The sequence below is a fragment of the Mastomys coucha genome, unplaced genomic scaffold, assembly GCF_008632895.1.
Source record: "Mastomys coucha isolate ucsf_1 unplaced genomic scaffold, UCSF_Mcou_1 pScaffold9, whole genome shotgun sequence".
Classification (NCBI taxonomy): domain Eukaryota; kingdom Metazoa; phylum Chordata; class Mammalia; order Rodentia; family Muridae; genus Mastomys; species Mastomys coucha.
The window spans coordinates 12930397-12945006 of record NW_022196915.1 but is presented as its reverse complement, the minus strand read 5'-3'; the positions used below and the strand labels follow the sequence as shown (position 1 = coordinate 12945006).

General features: G+C 38.0%; 1 protein-coding gene across 11 annotated transcripts in view; it reads left to right on the top strand.

The window, feature by feature from the left end:
• The window catches only part of Slmap (sarcolemma associated protein), a 119613-nt gene that overhangs the window by 90257 nt on the left and 14746 nt on the right, over positions 1-14610 (top strand). For 9 of the 11 annotated variants that reach the window (XM_031362431.1, XM_031362432.1, XM_031362426.1 and 6 more), the window contains 4 exons: positions 218-277; positions 3885-3965; positions 4214-4273; positions 14092-14214. In XM_031362431.1, coding sequence (XP_031218291.1) covers positions 218-277; positions 3885-3965; positions 4214-4273; positions 14092-14214 — 324 coding nt within the window. The remainder of the gene's footprint in view (positions 1-217; positions 278-3884; positions 3966-4213; positions 4274-14091; positions 14215-14610) is intronic. The other 2 variants (XM_031362429.1, XM_031362430.1) reach the window with 1 other exon arrangement.

Sequence of the window (14610 nt, the reverse complement as noted above, 5' to 3'; positions counted from 1 at the left end):
GCATATTCTTTCCCTACTCCCAGTTTTCTGCAGTAATTTGTTTGTTCTAGTAAGTTTAGTTCTCTGGTTCCTCTTCAAGGTTCAAGCTTTTTGTTGAAGCTTGGTCATGGAGTGATGCTATCGTCTTTAAATTTGGTCATGGAATGTGTTACACTGCTCCTCTCAGGGAATGCAGCTCCGTTTGAGCTTCGGTAGTAACGCTTATTTTCTTTGGCAGAGAAGCTGATGGTCCAAGGGCATCTAACCAAAGTGGTAGAAGAATCAAAGCTTTCAAAAGGTTAGTTTTCTGTCTTCTCTCCCCTATGGTTTTACAGGTATTTTGGATAATGAAAGTTAGTTTAGAATTTCAAGGTTTTTGTATTTTAACCATGATCTTATTTCTTACAGCTTAAAAAATGTTAATCTAGTAACAGTATCAGATATTATATAAAATATTTGTATGCTTATTTTAAGAAAAGTAGGAAAGTTTCTTTTAATGTAGGCATTTGTGTATGGTTTTAAGGTTAATGCTTGTAGTAGGTTTGATGTTGATCCTTTAGTCTCGTTGCTACATTGTTTTCAGTTTTCATCTCCGTCTTAGTCAACACAGGGCAAACCCTTTAGGAGTGAAACATACTTAAAATTTTATTTTGAAGACTTTTATATATTTAACATTCCTTATGATATTCAGTATTTCTCTATTTTGTTATCTCACTTTGATTGTAACAAAAGTGATAACTTTTAGCAATGTAAAATCATGTTATATTTTATAATTAAGTCTAGTAATTTCATCAAAATAGGTTTTTATTACTATTGTTGTTATTATTATAGTGATTCAACTTGGGGAAGAAAATTAAAGCTTAAAGCACCATACTGCTGCTTTTAAGCATAGGAAAACTAGGTAAATAAATCTGGCAGAATGTGTTCATTGTTAGAGTGGAACTTTCATCAGACTTTGCCAGAAAAAAATTTAAAACTAGCTTCACAATCCTAGTCAGTTAAAACAACAAATGCTAAGAGCTTGTAGCAGTTTATTTTAGTACATTCTGTATTATTTGAATAATTGGGTTCACTTGCTTTTTAAAATGTTTTTAAACAAATTGTGTTATTTCAGATGTCTGATAACTTCCATTCTGAGTTTTGTGCACAGTAGATGCCATATTAGGAGAAAGAATGCATAGACATGCAATGCTAAGATTGTTCTGGCAGATGGACAGTAGGTTTCAGAAGAGTGAACTATTTTTAGCGCATATGCACTTTATTTTGTCTTATTAAACAGATGAGAACAGACTTTAAAATAGCCTTTACTTCACCACCTAAGTTCCCTTTCTAATCTGTTGATTGAGTAAGTAACACTTTGGACTGGAAGCAAAGCAGAGGGTGAGGGTGACTGGTGTTTCTTTTCAAAAAGTGCCTTGCTGCCTAAGTATATCAGTATTCTGAAATACATTTGTTTGAAATCAGGTGAAATTTTTGAAAAAGATATGAGCAACATTATGGATTAAAAAAAATACAAATAAAAAGTTTTGAAGAGCCCATTTTGATTCAGCAGTTCGTCTTCTGGGTCTCTTGGTTTGTTTGTTTTTGTTTTGGAGACAAGCTCTTACTGTGTTGCCTTGCTTAGCCTTGAGCTCTTGTCTTAGCTTCGTGAATGCTGAGATTACTAATGGGAGCGACCACATTTGGCTGTGTTTTTATCTTAAGGAACAAACTGGACCAATGTTCAAGGTTCTTTGTTTCAGTCATTTATTAAACCTATTATGGCAAATAGTCCCATGCAAATGAGTTTAATTCATTTTCTAAGAGCGATAATATGTTTTATATTTCATTAATCAACACGTTAGTACTTTTCACACTACCAAACCAGGTGGCCATAAAAGTTACATTTTAAATGTTTTCAATCTGGCTATAAAATATTTCTTTGGAATTTGACTCAATTACTTGTCTTTTAAAAATGCATTAGTGATTTTATGGTGAACTTTCTCTTTTTCTATTGAAAATGACAGTTGCTAGAATTATCAGCTCCTCTGAAGGCTTTACTTAACCTTAGCCTGCATGTAATCATGCCTCGCATGTGCTTTCTGATTTAGGGCTAACTCAGGACATATCTATAGAAGCTTAGAAGTAGATAGGAATACAGCACCGTCATTCTGTTCACTGCCTGTCCTCAGGGAGCCCATTGAAACCTCCAACCTCAGTTTCTCCACTCTTACTGGTGTGTGTTAGGCTGGCTTCTTTGGTTTGCTTGCTCCCTGTTTGGAGACGGGGTCTCAGGAAAGAAAAAAAGGGGAGGGTGTAAATGAAACAATCTCTAAATAGCTTTAACTAAATATACAAATAGTGTAATCTATATGTATTATATTTACTGTCTCTATGTTTCAGTCAGTAACATTACATGTATCTTAAATATATTCAATACACATTTCATTTTCCCATAATGATGGTGCTGTAGTGAGCATCCTTCTGTAATATTACATATATTCAACTACTTCTTTAGGGAAAAGTAAAAGTGGGCTTGCAAACTTTATTAATTTTATATGTATGAGTATTACTCTGCATGAATGTATGTGCACTGTATATGTATTGGTGCCCACAGAGGCCAGAAGTTGTGTTGGGTGCCCAGTACCTGGAGTTAAAGTGAATTGTGACCCACTCTGGGTTCTGGAACCCTATAAGGGTTACCTGCAAGAATAGGAATTATTAACTCCTGCTCTTAACTGCTGAGTCATCACTCTAGTCCATGGTTTTTCATATTTAAAAATTTGATATATATTGTTACAAATAGTGTAGTCAGATAAATGTCATGATTATTTATGATCATGAAGATAGTAATCCCCTTAATGAGTATGTTCTTCTCATTAGAGAAATAGCATCTGTATATGCTCAGAAAGCAGAGTATGATCAACAGGGGAAAAGAAAAACAGAGACAGAAATGGTATAGTAAAAAGAGTAATATACTAGGGAAATAAGTGTTTGCTTAGCAGTAGTGTGGTAAAAGTGATACTTTGCAGCATAAATAGGCCAAATAGAGAAAATGGTTGCTGCGGTAAGAGGAGCGTAGACTCAAGCAAAGAATTGCAGTCTACAGTGAGCTCTTATGCATAACCCTCCAAAGAAGCCTGCATAGCTGAGCTCTTGTGGGAATCAATCAATACAGGGATAAGCTTGTGGCTAAATTCTTCTATCTGAAGCTTAGCTGGAACCTAGGCATGATTCTAGGTTTGGTTAGAGTGACTTTACCTGTAAACCCTGTCCCAGAGAATGCTATAGAAACATGGGTGTGCTGTTATAGATACTGACTGCGATAGTCACTCATCATCTTTAATAAACTGTTGCTTTGCGATTGGGTCTTTAAGAACAGTAGCCTAGAATGTCCGATGTGTTACGGTAGCTCTCTTTAAAACAGATCCCCTTCTTGTTGTAATTTGGGTTTGTTGAGTTTTCTTTAGAAGGGGGCTGCTCATCTTAACTGATACTTTTATAAGTTTTCAAGTGATTTTCTGACTCTGCACTAAGGCAAGCTTCAGGCTGTAATGTGTCATGTGCCTTTTCCTTTGATTATCTTCAGGCAATGGCAGCATTGCTCTGGGAGTTTTGTTGCATTTGTTGTGCCTCCCTGATTACTCTAACAAAGCTCTGCTGTATTTTTGTTCTCAGTTGATAAATGGACAGGCTTGAATAAGAGCCCAAACCCTCTGCATAGCAGGCAGGATCCACATTTTGATTTTCTGTGAGCTCTCAGAAACAACCAGCATTGAGTCGGGTGGTGAAGAACAAAGAGATTCAGTGATTTCAGTTGATTTTTAACACTATTTTGCATAGACATAGATTTGAGCATTTAAAGCGGTTTTCTTGGTAGAAGGTGTTGAATTATAATATTTTGACTTTTGTGTTTTTCCTAATAGAAAACCAGGCAAAGGCAAAGGAATCTGACTTATCAGATACTTTAAGTCCAAGCAAGGAGAAAAGCAGTGACGACACTACAGGTGAGTATTGACTGAGGGTTTACACATCCTAACAGTCTCTGGGTAATTTAGACTTGTTGGTTAATGTGGGTCAGAGTTGGTGTTTTAATGAAAAAGCAGTGTTCTAATTTCTCAGATCCCTCTGTAAAATCTTGGGTATTTTTGTTAAAACTAATTTCAACTATCCAAGTATAGGAGATATTTTATTTATTATTATAATAATTTGCTGATAGATTTAAAAACTTTGTAATTCCTTTTCCTCCTTATAGACGCCCAGATGGATGAGCAAGACCTAAATGAACCCCTTGCTAAGGTGTCTCTATTGAAAGGTATTTTAACATGTTTCCACAACAATTTAAACTAGGATATTAGACTCTCCTTTTGCCACAAAATCTGTTTCATGTATATGTGAAGCTTTCTATTTATTTAGTTCACTGATTTAAAGATAGGAGGAGTGTTGGTACCCAATGCATGCTAAAAGAATTAGATTACAGAGTGACTTGATTCAGTGAAGATAAAGCAATACCCAGTTGAACCTGAAATGCATTTGCATCTGTGTCTTCCTCATTTCAAATAGGAACTTGCCTGTACTGTTAACATAATTAGCTCTGTAGAAAGAACCATATCCTCTCTGCTGTCATGTGCTGGGAGTCCTGAGGTTGGAACTTTTGGTTTCCCAATGATGATCTCGTTCTTAAGTCTCTTGGAGAAGTTTGGGACTGAGATTTTTTTTCCAGTTACATCTTTTCTCCCTCCATCTCTTTCCTTGCTCCATTCATCCTCTCTCAAATTTATGGCTGCTTTTTCTTACTATTATTATGTGCATATGCATAAATACGTGAATACAAACTGCAGGTTTGTTGACTATAGTCTGTATGTGTGTGCTTTCAGGGCTGAGAACTTAGTAATTGGATAACCAGTTAGGGCCTTATCCACAAGAAAGACTAAGTCTTCCCCTCACGAAGCTGAGAAATTTTGCGATAAGCCTCTTTTTTTTCTTGTCTCACCCCTAAAAAATGATGTGCATTTATTTCTTGGCAGTTACTCTTTTAGAATACAGTGGATAGGAAGTAACAATTATTTACACAAGTATTTCACAATGAAGTGTCTTGGGGGAGACTTATTGATAAATCTTCGATTCTCAGCAGTTCCTGTTTTTCATCCCTTCACTTTACACAAGGAAGTGTTGGTCCCCAGTTGAATATGTAGGAAGCAGTGAGCTAACACAACAGGAAGCTCTGTGGGTGAAACACCAGTGGCAGCCTATGGAACTTTTTTTGTGTGCATGTACCTATTGTTTCATGGGAGTGGTAAAGGACATCACAACCAGATTCTGAATTTTGAGATCTGAGGAAGTGTGCTTGGTTCACCCTGCCTGACCCTCCTGCTGCTTGGTTGTGTAACCACGGCAAGAGTGAGTGTTCTCAGATTCTCTCAGTGTTCTTTCATCTCATCCTAACTCTCCTTGTCTTTCTCCATGGACACTGAGAATCACTCCTGGCTCCTGGAAGCAGTTTTGACTGAATTCCACAACCCAGGGAATTTCCTGCAGGTTGTTGACCTAAGCAGCCAATGCATCCTTCAGTCTGATCACGGTTTCCTTTATTTACTGATCTGTACTTCTCCTAAGTGACTCTTGGTGTTGAGAAGGCACGAGTTCTTTCATGTTACAGTAACTAAAATAAATTAATGCTTGCACAGTTTAGAAGTCTTCACAGAAATGCAAAAACATTATTATATAAGATGTTATAGATACTGGAAAAAAGAGATGAGGTTGTAAGTCACTGTAAGGCCCTGGGCTTGAGTCCCAGCATTGCAAAACAAAAGAACAAGCAAACGGACAGGGTGTTACTGGCAAAGGGAGCGCTGTTAAAACAGACAAGAGCTGGTACAGGAGAGTGGGGACCAGAACCTCAGTGCTTTATGGGAACATGAAAAACAAGAGAGGAGAAAATTGAGTAATAAACACTCATAAAAATAGAGGCTTATGTGGTCTTTTGTGCTGCATAAATCTGTCAGATATTTTTGTTAGCTAAATTCTGATTAAATTTTAGGTAGCATTATGATTGTGTTAATTATATTCAACTGTTATTAATGCTCTTTTATTTATTTAAATTTATTTTTAATTGTGTAGGGATAGATAAAGATACCCAGCATTGCCCTCTAGCTTCTATACTCCCAAGTACACGTGTGTATGCATACATCCACACATGTGTATATATTTATGGACACAAATATACTCATGTACCATATACGTTTATGTACACACACACACACACACACACACACACAGTCTCTCTCTCTCTCTCTGTCTATCTCTCTTCCTCCCTTTTTCCATTTCTCCCTCCCTTCTTTTCTGTTCGATGGCTAGCTTTTGTTAATGAATAGTACATTTTCATTTTAAAGATTTATTCATTTATTATGTCTACAGCTTTATGCCTGCATGTATGCCTACAGGCCAGAAGAGGGCACCAGATCTCATTACAGATGGTTGTGAGCCACCTTGTGGTTGCTGGGAAGTGAATTCCGGATCTCTGAAAGAGCAGCCAGTGCTCTTAACCTCTGAGCCATCTTTCCAGCCCCCAAAGAACAGTATTCTTCACAACAGCTGTTCAAAGATTTTGAAGCTGGGTGTGGTGGCATATGCCTATAACATCAACATTTGGGAGGGCAGGCTAGGCAAATTTAAAGGCCTGTCTGCCTCTTGGTGAAATAGATTTTACAACTTGGTTTTTTTAATGTTATTTTTAGATTTATTTTATTTTTTCATTAAGTATGTGTATATGTCTATGTGAAGGTATGTGCCTATAAGAGAAGGTACCCGTGGAAGACAGGCAAGAAAAGGTTATCAGATCCCCTGGAGGTTAGAGTTACAGGAATTGAGAGCTGCTTGTTGTGGAGTGCTAATATAGCAGGGCTTTCATAGATCATGCTTGAAGTTTAGTAATTAGGATGTGGAGACATCTGTATAGTTTGAGGCATTGATTGGCCTTTTGCGGAGGCAGTCTCTCAGGTGGCCTCTAACTCAACCCAACTTTCTTACCATTCTGTCTCTCCCTGTGGTTCTCACTGCCTGCTTCCTAGATCCCTTGCCTTTCTCAGAGGCTCTGCCTGCCAGGACATTTTGCCTGTACTTCTTGAAGCATCTCAGGCTGCCAACTCTTTAGTACGCTGAAGCCATCCATAGTCCTTATTTAAACAGCTGGTTTGGGGTCTGCATGGGAAAGGTCACCTTACCCATGGCTGCTTACCTTTCTTTTAAAGGCAGGTGAAGAAGTACACTTAAATATCCTGCTAGCCTGCTGCTGCTGGCCTCAAATAACAGTTGCAAACACAAAGATACATGTTTTCATAGCCAGAAAATACATTATTTGTGGGTCACCTCAACATGTTAGGACCTGAGCTTTGGTAGTGTCTGAGCAGAATACACTTGTAACTGCTAAGCCATCTCTCCATCACCTTGCAGCCTGATTTCTAAGAACAGAGTGTTAAGAGCAGTTGTTGCTCTGGAGAATCTGCGTTTGGTTTTTAGCACACATACAGTAGTTGAAAACCATCCATAGCTCTACTTTGAGACCCAACACCCTTCTGACTTCCATGGGCACTAGGTATACATGCAGGAAAATACGTAATAAAGTAGATAAATATTTAAAAAAAAAAAGAGAGAGAACAGAGTGTTAAGTCATCCCATGCTTGATTAGGATGGTGGGTTTTATAGAAATAATCATTACTTTAAATGGTAATTATTATTATTTTTCCTTTGTAAGAGTTTTGTGCATTCCTAAAATGTTTTGTTCACATACTAGAACTTATTAGAATGGTTTATTAACTTACTAAAAACATTTACATTGTGCTTGATTACATAGGGTTTTAGTTTGTAATCTATATGATAAGGTGCAATGAATGACCTGACAATTTTGTTTATTGTCTTTTAAAAGAAAGTAGGTAAAGCTACAGGTTTTGAAATTCCCCAAAAATTTGAACGTAAAAAAAGGAGGGCTTTTGCCTAAATGGCATCTAATGTAAAGATTTAGAGAACTTAAGAGTAGTTTCAAAGACTCTTAAGTTTACTTGGGATATAGAGTTTCTAGTCAAATTGGCAATAAACAAGGATATTATAAAATTTGGGAGTTCATATTTTCCTAGTTCCTCAACATTTTCCCCAATCAGGCAGTAGACCCTTTGCCCAGACAGCTAGTTGTACCAAAGTGAAAAGGCTAGTCCCTGCCACAAGGCTCTCTTTCTGCCCTCTTCTGATGTGGCCTAGTGATGTTCAGTGCAATCCATCCATGCCTTTACTTATAGACTCCCTACTGACTGCTAGTAGAGGTATTTGCCACAGCTCCTCACTTCTAGTTCTGGACCTGCTGATGCCCATTCCTAGGAGCTCCTTCCATGTAGCCTTTACACAGTTTGTCAGGCCTCCTGCTGTAGGCCTGTAGGTCTGATAAGCCTTAAAATTCACGACTCTACTGTTACTTTCTTAAGTATTTTACAGTGGTTCTTAAAGACCCCACAAAAGTATTTGTTTCCTTTTGTCATTTTGAAGACAGAGAAGGGTAGGTGATAAGCCAATTGGTTTTTTGTTTGTTTATTTGGTTGGTTTGGTTGTGATGATAGAAAGTCAGTTGGAGCATCTTGAAAGGAAGATCATTTGTGATGACTCTAAAAGTATATCATATGATAGACATATTAAGACAGAGAGAGAGAGAAAGAGAGAGGGAGGGAGGGAGAGAGAATGGTGAATTTGATCTTGACTTCAGGTGGTTGAAAGGGTGTTATAATGAGAGCAAATGTTCTGATTTTACATGCTTATGATGGGTACTGCAGAGGAGGCTGAGAGTTTAGAACAGAAACTAGGGACTTTTGGCACATACACCCAAAAACTACAGCTCCATCTTTTCTTTCTCTTCATCCTTTCTTTGTTTTGTTCTCAATTTTGAAACAGTTTTGTGTCACTCAGGCTGGCTTTGGACTAGCTAAGTATCTTGAACTCCTTCTTGCCACTTCTATTTCCTAACTGCTGGGTTTGCCACCACACCTGCTGTGGTTGCAGTCTTAGGGGGAGGAGGTATGTCATGCTAATGAGTGTGATGGGAACTTTGGTCAGGAACAGGGGTGGGCCAGTAGTCTGGATGGGATTCCCAAAGAAGATGGTTAAAAGAACATATGGGTATGCCAAGAAGAAAAAAGGTGGTGTGCCTTTTTTAAAGATATGACCCATGTGTAATTGTAGGAGTAACATTGTCAGTCATCCATGCAAGAGCACAGGCTCTGGAGGGCGAATGTGGTCAGACAGAAGGCAGTAGCTCAGTTTAGGAATTTTCAACATGAGTGTGGATGCTAGACAAAAACAAAAGAAACAAAAACATGGGAATGACAGAAGAGCTGGCAAAGGAACCAACTGTCAGCAGGGAATCCGGCTGATCAGGAGAGGCAAGGGGGTGAAAACTCAGCTCTCAGGGGTCACTGCCAATGCTAAGTTTGCAGTTAGGTAGCCACATGAGGCTGTCCCACATGTGAACATAGGTATTCTCATGATTTGGTTTACAGACTAAGCCTACCACTGCCTGTCAAACTTTCTGAAAAAGGAGAAACTGATGGTGGTAGAAAGAAGATTCACCCTTCAGCTGATGTGATAGTGTATGATGTAGGGAAATGAAGCCCAGGAAATGTTCTGATTGGCCCTTTCCTAAGCGGTTTAGATTTTTCAACCAGGTATATACTAACAGGGTCTGAGTCTATGTTCCGAACATACTTTGGTAAAACCAAATTTAATTCAGGATATATGTAGTTTTTCTATGGGCAAATGCTTGTGAATTTAGTTGGTTCATGGAATCTAGCCATGGGCTGAGAAGCTGGTCTCTGGCCCTCTTCTCAGATACCAGTGTCATAGTTTGGGCTTCTGTGCCCATGTAGGATGCTAGTATTTCTGAGGTCTGAGGTCTGTTATTTAGTAACACAGCCACAGGCAGATATGCAAGTAGTGTTAAGAGTCTTAGACTCTGAAGTCCTGCCTCTTAGCCTTTCAAATGTTACAAAGGCATAATTCCTCAATAATATTTATTTCTGTTTGACTTCTATAGCTTAGGTGTTGTGGCACATGCTTTTAATCCTAGCTATTTGGAAGGTTGAGACAAAATTGCAAGTTCATTTAAGGCCAACCTAACCTAGATAAGACTCAGGCACAGAAGAAAAGATAAAGAGAATGAATCAGGCTGGGAAGGTTGATACTTCCCTTAATACTCAGCAGCAGACTCTTCCCAGGGTGTGAAGCAGATTGATTAAAAACACCATTTTAAGGACAAAAGGATGGCGCCATCAGAGTAGACTTAAACCATAATAAATTAAACTAATGAAGTACTTTCCTACAAAACCTTGTGAAAAGCAATGCTTAATCAGCCTTAGCATAAAGAAGATTTCTCATTAGTCTTTTATAAAACTGGCTCTTAGTTGTTTAGAAGGACGATCTGCACACTAATGATGTGACTAGTTTGAATCTGGTCATTTGTGTTTATTGCACCAAACTTAATTTGCCAAGATTTTTAGTCAGTAGTACTATTCTAGAGTTCATATTTATATAATTTTATGCATGCCATCTTTTTTCTTTTTGTAATTAAATTTATTGGTCCTTTTTATGGTTCAGAGAACTCATTTACAAATAATGCTCCTTTGTATGAGCATTTTTCATTATGGCATTTATTATATTTTCTCCTTTAAAATGTGATTACTTGGCATAGCTTCCTTGTTATTTTATTGGAAAGTGCAGTGCTGTGTTAGTTTTGTTTCACAGCATGGCCCATCATGGAAGTGTTATGCTGGATGGGAATTGTTTGTGTGTAGGCTTTCAAGGTGGGTTCCTCATTTATGTGGAGCCCCTAAAGCAAGACAGCCTTCCTCCAGCTCTTACTGTGCTTGTAAGGATAAACACACAAGGGGGAGATAAGCTGATAGAATTTAGTCAGGAAGGATTGTACTTGTCCTAAGATAGTGGCATTAGGATTGGTTACTTTAAGAGAGATTTTTTTTAAGTCAGTTTCAGTCTTTTTTTTTTTTAAGATTTATTCATTTATTATATGTAAGTACACTGTAGCTGTCTTCAGACACCCCAGAAGAGGACATCAGATTTCATTAAGGATGGTTGTGAGCTACCATGTGGTTGCTGGGATTTGTACTCGGGATCTTCAGAAGAGCAGTCAGTGTTCTTAACTGCTGAGCCATCTCTCCAGCCTTTTAAGAGAGATTTTTAAAAAATTATTTAAAAATACAAACATGGTAAAAGTTGAAGAAAACCAGAAACACTTATATATGCCCACTTCCTAGTCTCAATGTTCTACCATTTTTCCTGTATTTAAATGTATGTAAACTAATTCTTCTAATTTTTTTAACCTTGACATAATTTCTGACCTATAGAAAAGTTGCAGCATTAGGATTAAGAGTCCTGTATATTCTTCATTCATATTCTCCAAATGTGAGCACTATACCCATATTCCTTCACTTTATCAATTTTTCATCCTTAGTTTTTCCTCTCCTTCCTCCTGTCTCTTACCTTTTACCTGTGGATCTTTCGTAATCGTAGACATGATAACCTTTACTCCTAAGTACTTTGCCCAACATATCTAGCTCCTCCTACATGACTCATACCATTCTCAGAATTAAGAAGTTAATCCTGATATGTTACTATGCTTGAATCTGCCAATTTTATTCTCATTTTCCAGTTGTCTCAGTAATGTCTCAGGACAAAAGAGTCCTGGGTCATGCGCTGCCTTTGTCATGGTTCTTTAGCCTCCTTAAGTTTCATTCAATAACAGTTTTGAACAACATGGAACAATTAAAATGTCTCTCAGTTTGGATGTGTCTAATGCCTCCTCATGAGTAGGTTCAAACTGTGTATACTTTACAGAAATACCATGTCAGAAGGTGCCTTATATACTGCATTGCTCTGTTGTTGGTGACATCAACTTTGACTAATTGAGGTGTTGCCTCCTAGCTTTCTCCTTGCCTAGTAACTTTTTGTGAGTAATAAGTACCCTGTGGAGAATTGTCTATGACTACGTACATGTTCCATTAAACCTCAGACTTGTTACTGTTTATGTTTTAGTATATTCTGATTATTTTCACTCAATTAGTTATTGCTACAGTAGGGGTCAAGAATGATTTCATAACTGTATCATTTCTTACATATTTGTTGTCTTGGTCCTCTTGTAGCAAGAATCTTTATTTTATTTTTTTCTTTTTGTTACAATATTTCACCCTATAGCCCAGGCTATCCTAGAACTAACTGTGTAAGTAAAAGAATGCAAAATACAGTATAAAAATATGACTTTCTAGATGTTAGTGTTCAATAGCCAAAGTATTTTTAAAGATTTGTTTGATTGTGTATGTGTGTGTGCGCCTACATGCACATGTGTGTAAATATTTGTGTATGTATGGATGTATGTTTTGGAGGTGTGTATGTTGGTCTGTGTGCCCTCATAAGCCAGAAGAGGATGTAAGATCCCTCAGAGCTGGAGTTACAGCATTTGGAAGTTACCCATGTAGCTACAATCTAAACTCAAGCTCTCGTGGCTATTTAGCAGGCACTCAGCCAGAGTCATCTTTCTAGGCTGCTAAAAGTTGTAATACAGCGAAAGATGAGCAGCAGATACCTAAAAGGAAAGAGGCTAGTGAAATGGGTAATGCTGGATTAAATTTATTTCAGTTAAATTGATAAGGTTATGTCAGTTAATAATTCAGTACATGTATTTATCTGCTGTGGGTGTGATATTGGGTACAAATTAAGTACAGTGGAACATCCAGTCTAGTTTTTATTGTGTTTTTGTAGTTGACAGTATTTTTTTAATTTTAAAAAATTTAACTGCTTTGTGTCTCCATTACCCTTTCTTCCCTCCACCCCTGCTTTGCTACCCTCATGATCTCTTTGTTTTTAAATGTTATTACACACACACACATTTCTAGAGTACAAAATAGAAATGTGTGCGTGTATATTCTACAAGTAATATTGCTGTAAGACTTTAAAACTCTTCTCTCCCCCACTGCCCCCCTCCCCCCCCCCGTCCACACCTTCAATCCTAGCTTTCAGGAAGCAGACACAGATCTCATATCAACCGATTTTGCATACTGAGGTTCAGAATAGACATGGGTACATAGACTCCATCTCAAAACAAATACAAACATGTACACACACACACACACACACACACACACACACACACACACCCCAAAACCAAAAACCGGGTTTTTGTAAATTAACTTTTTTTTTTTTAAGATTTATTTATTTTCTTTATGAGTATACCTGTCGCTGTCTTCAGACTCACCAGAAGAGGGCATTGGATCCCATTAGAGATGGTTGTGAGCCACCATGTGGTTGCTGGGAATTGAACTCAGGACCTCTGAAAGAGCAATCAGTGTTCTTAACCACTGAGTGATCTCTCTAGCCCCTGTAAATTAACTCTTAAGGAGTCTTGTGGGATTCTAGGATGGAGCACAGGTTGTTTGGGTGGGCTTGGAAATGCCTCTCCCTGCTGAGCCTTCCTAGTCCTCACTTTCTTGAAGATGAATTTCTTTTGTTTTTCCATTTTTGTTTAAGTTCCAGGTAAAGTTTTCCTGTCTTATTCTTGAATTTCAAAATTGATGTAGAAGGAGCTGGACAGAGGGTTAATCTGGTAAAGTCGGCATTTGCTGCCAAGCCTGATAACCTGAGTTGAGTTCAATCCTTGGGACCCCCATGGTGGAGAGAAAGTGACAACTTCTTACATTGTCTTCTGATCTCTACATATGTACTGTGACATGCATGTCACACACACACACACCAGTAACCGTAGTAAGGAGGAATAAAATTTGAAAATTGATGGAAAAAGCATTGTGCCTATCTCACTGAATTTCAAGTTTACAGGAGCTGTACATCAATAATATGTATGTTCGTTTCTGTATTTTATAGTAGTACTAGTATTTGTGTTAACTCTTGTTGTTCAAGGTAAAAATAACTAATGTGCTTACCCTAATTTGCTTCTTAGTTTTATTTAACTCAGTTGTGCTATGTTACAAGCTATGTATATCTAAACATGAAAAAGAGTTCCAGACTTTAGTTATAGAGATTATAGTTCAGTACTAACACTTGCTCTTAAAATAAACATGTTTTTGTCAGATGACTTACAGGGTACCCAGTCAGAAACTGAGGCCAAACAAGATATTCAGCATCTTCGCAAAGAATTGGTGGAAGCCCAGGAGCTAGCTAGAACAAGTAAACAAAAATGCTTTGAACTTGAAGGTGAGATGAAGATTCCTGCAGCTCCCTGGGGTCCTGTGGAGGCAGCAGTATGATGTGACAGCTCACAGCTCAGAGCCCAGAAGGCTGGCAGAGTTCAGAGCCAGGGCCAGGCTAGGCTTGTTCTCAGACCCCCATTTCAGATGGTGAGAGGAAGGCTGTTCCAGTCATTCTTCCTGCTTTGTGAATGCTCGTTAGTTACATGCTAATTGCAAGCTGAATGTTCCTTATTGCAAATACTTGGGGTCAAAAGTTTCAGATTTCATAACATTCCATATTTCAGATGTGTTTGGATGTTAGCTGCCCCATCAACCGGTGTAACACAAGCATTGTCGGGGGAGGGAACCCTGTGAATTGAGTTACTCCTAGAGTTGGTGCTCACTCTGAGGGGTGGTTATC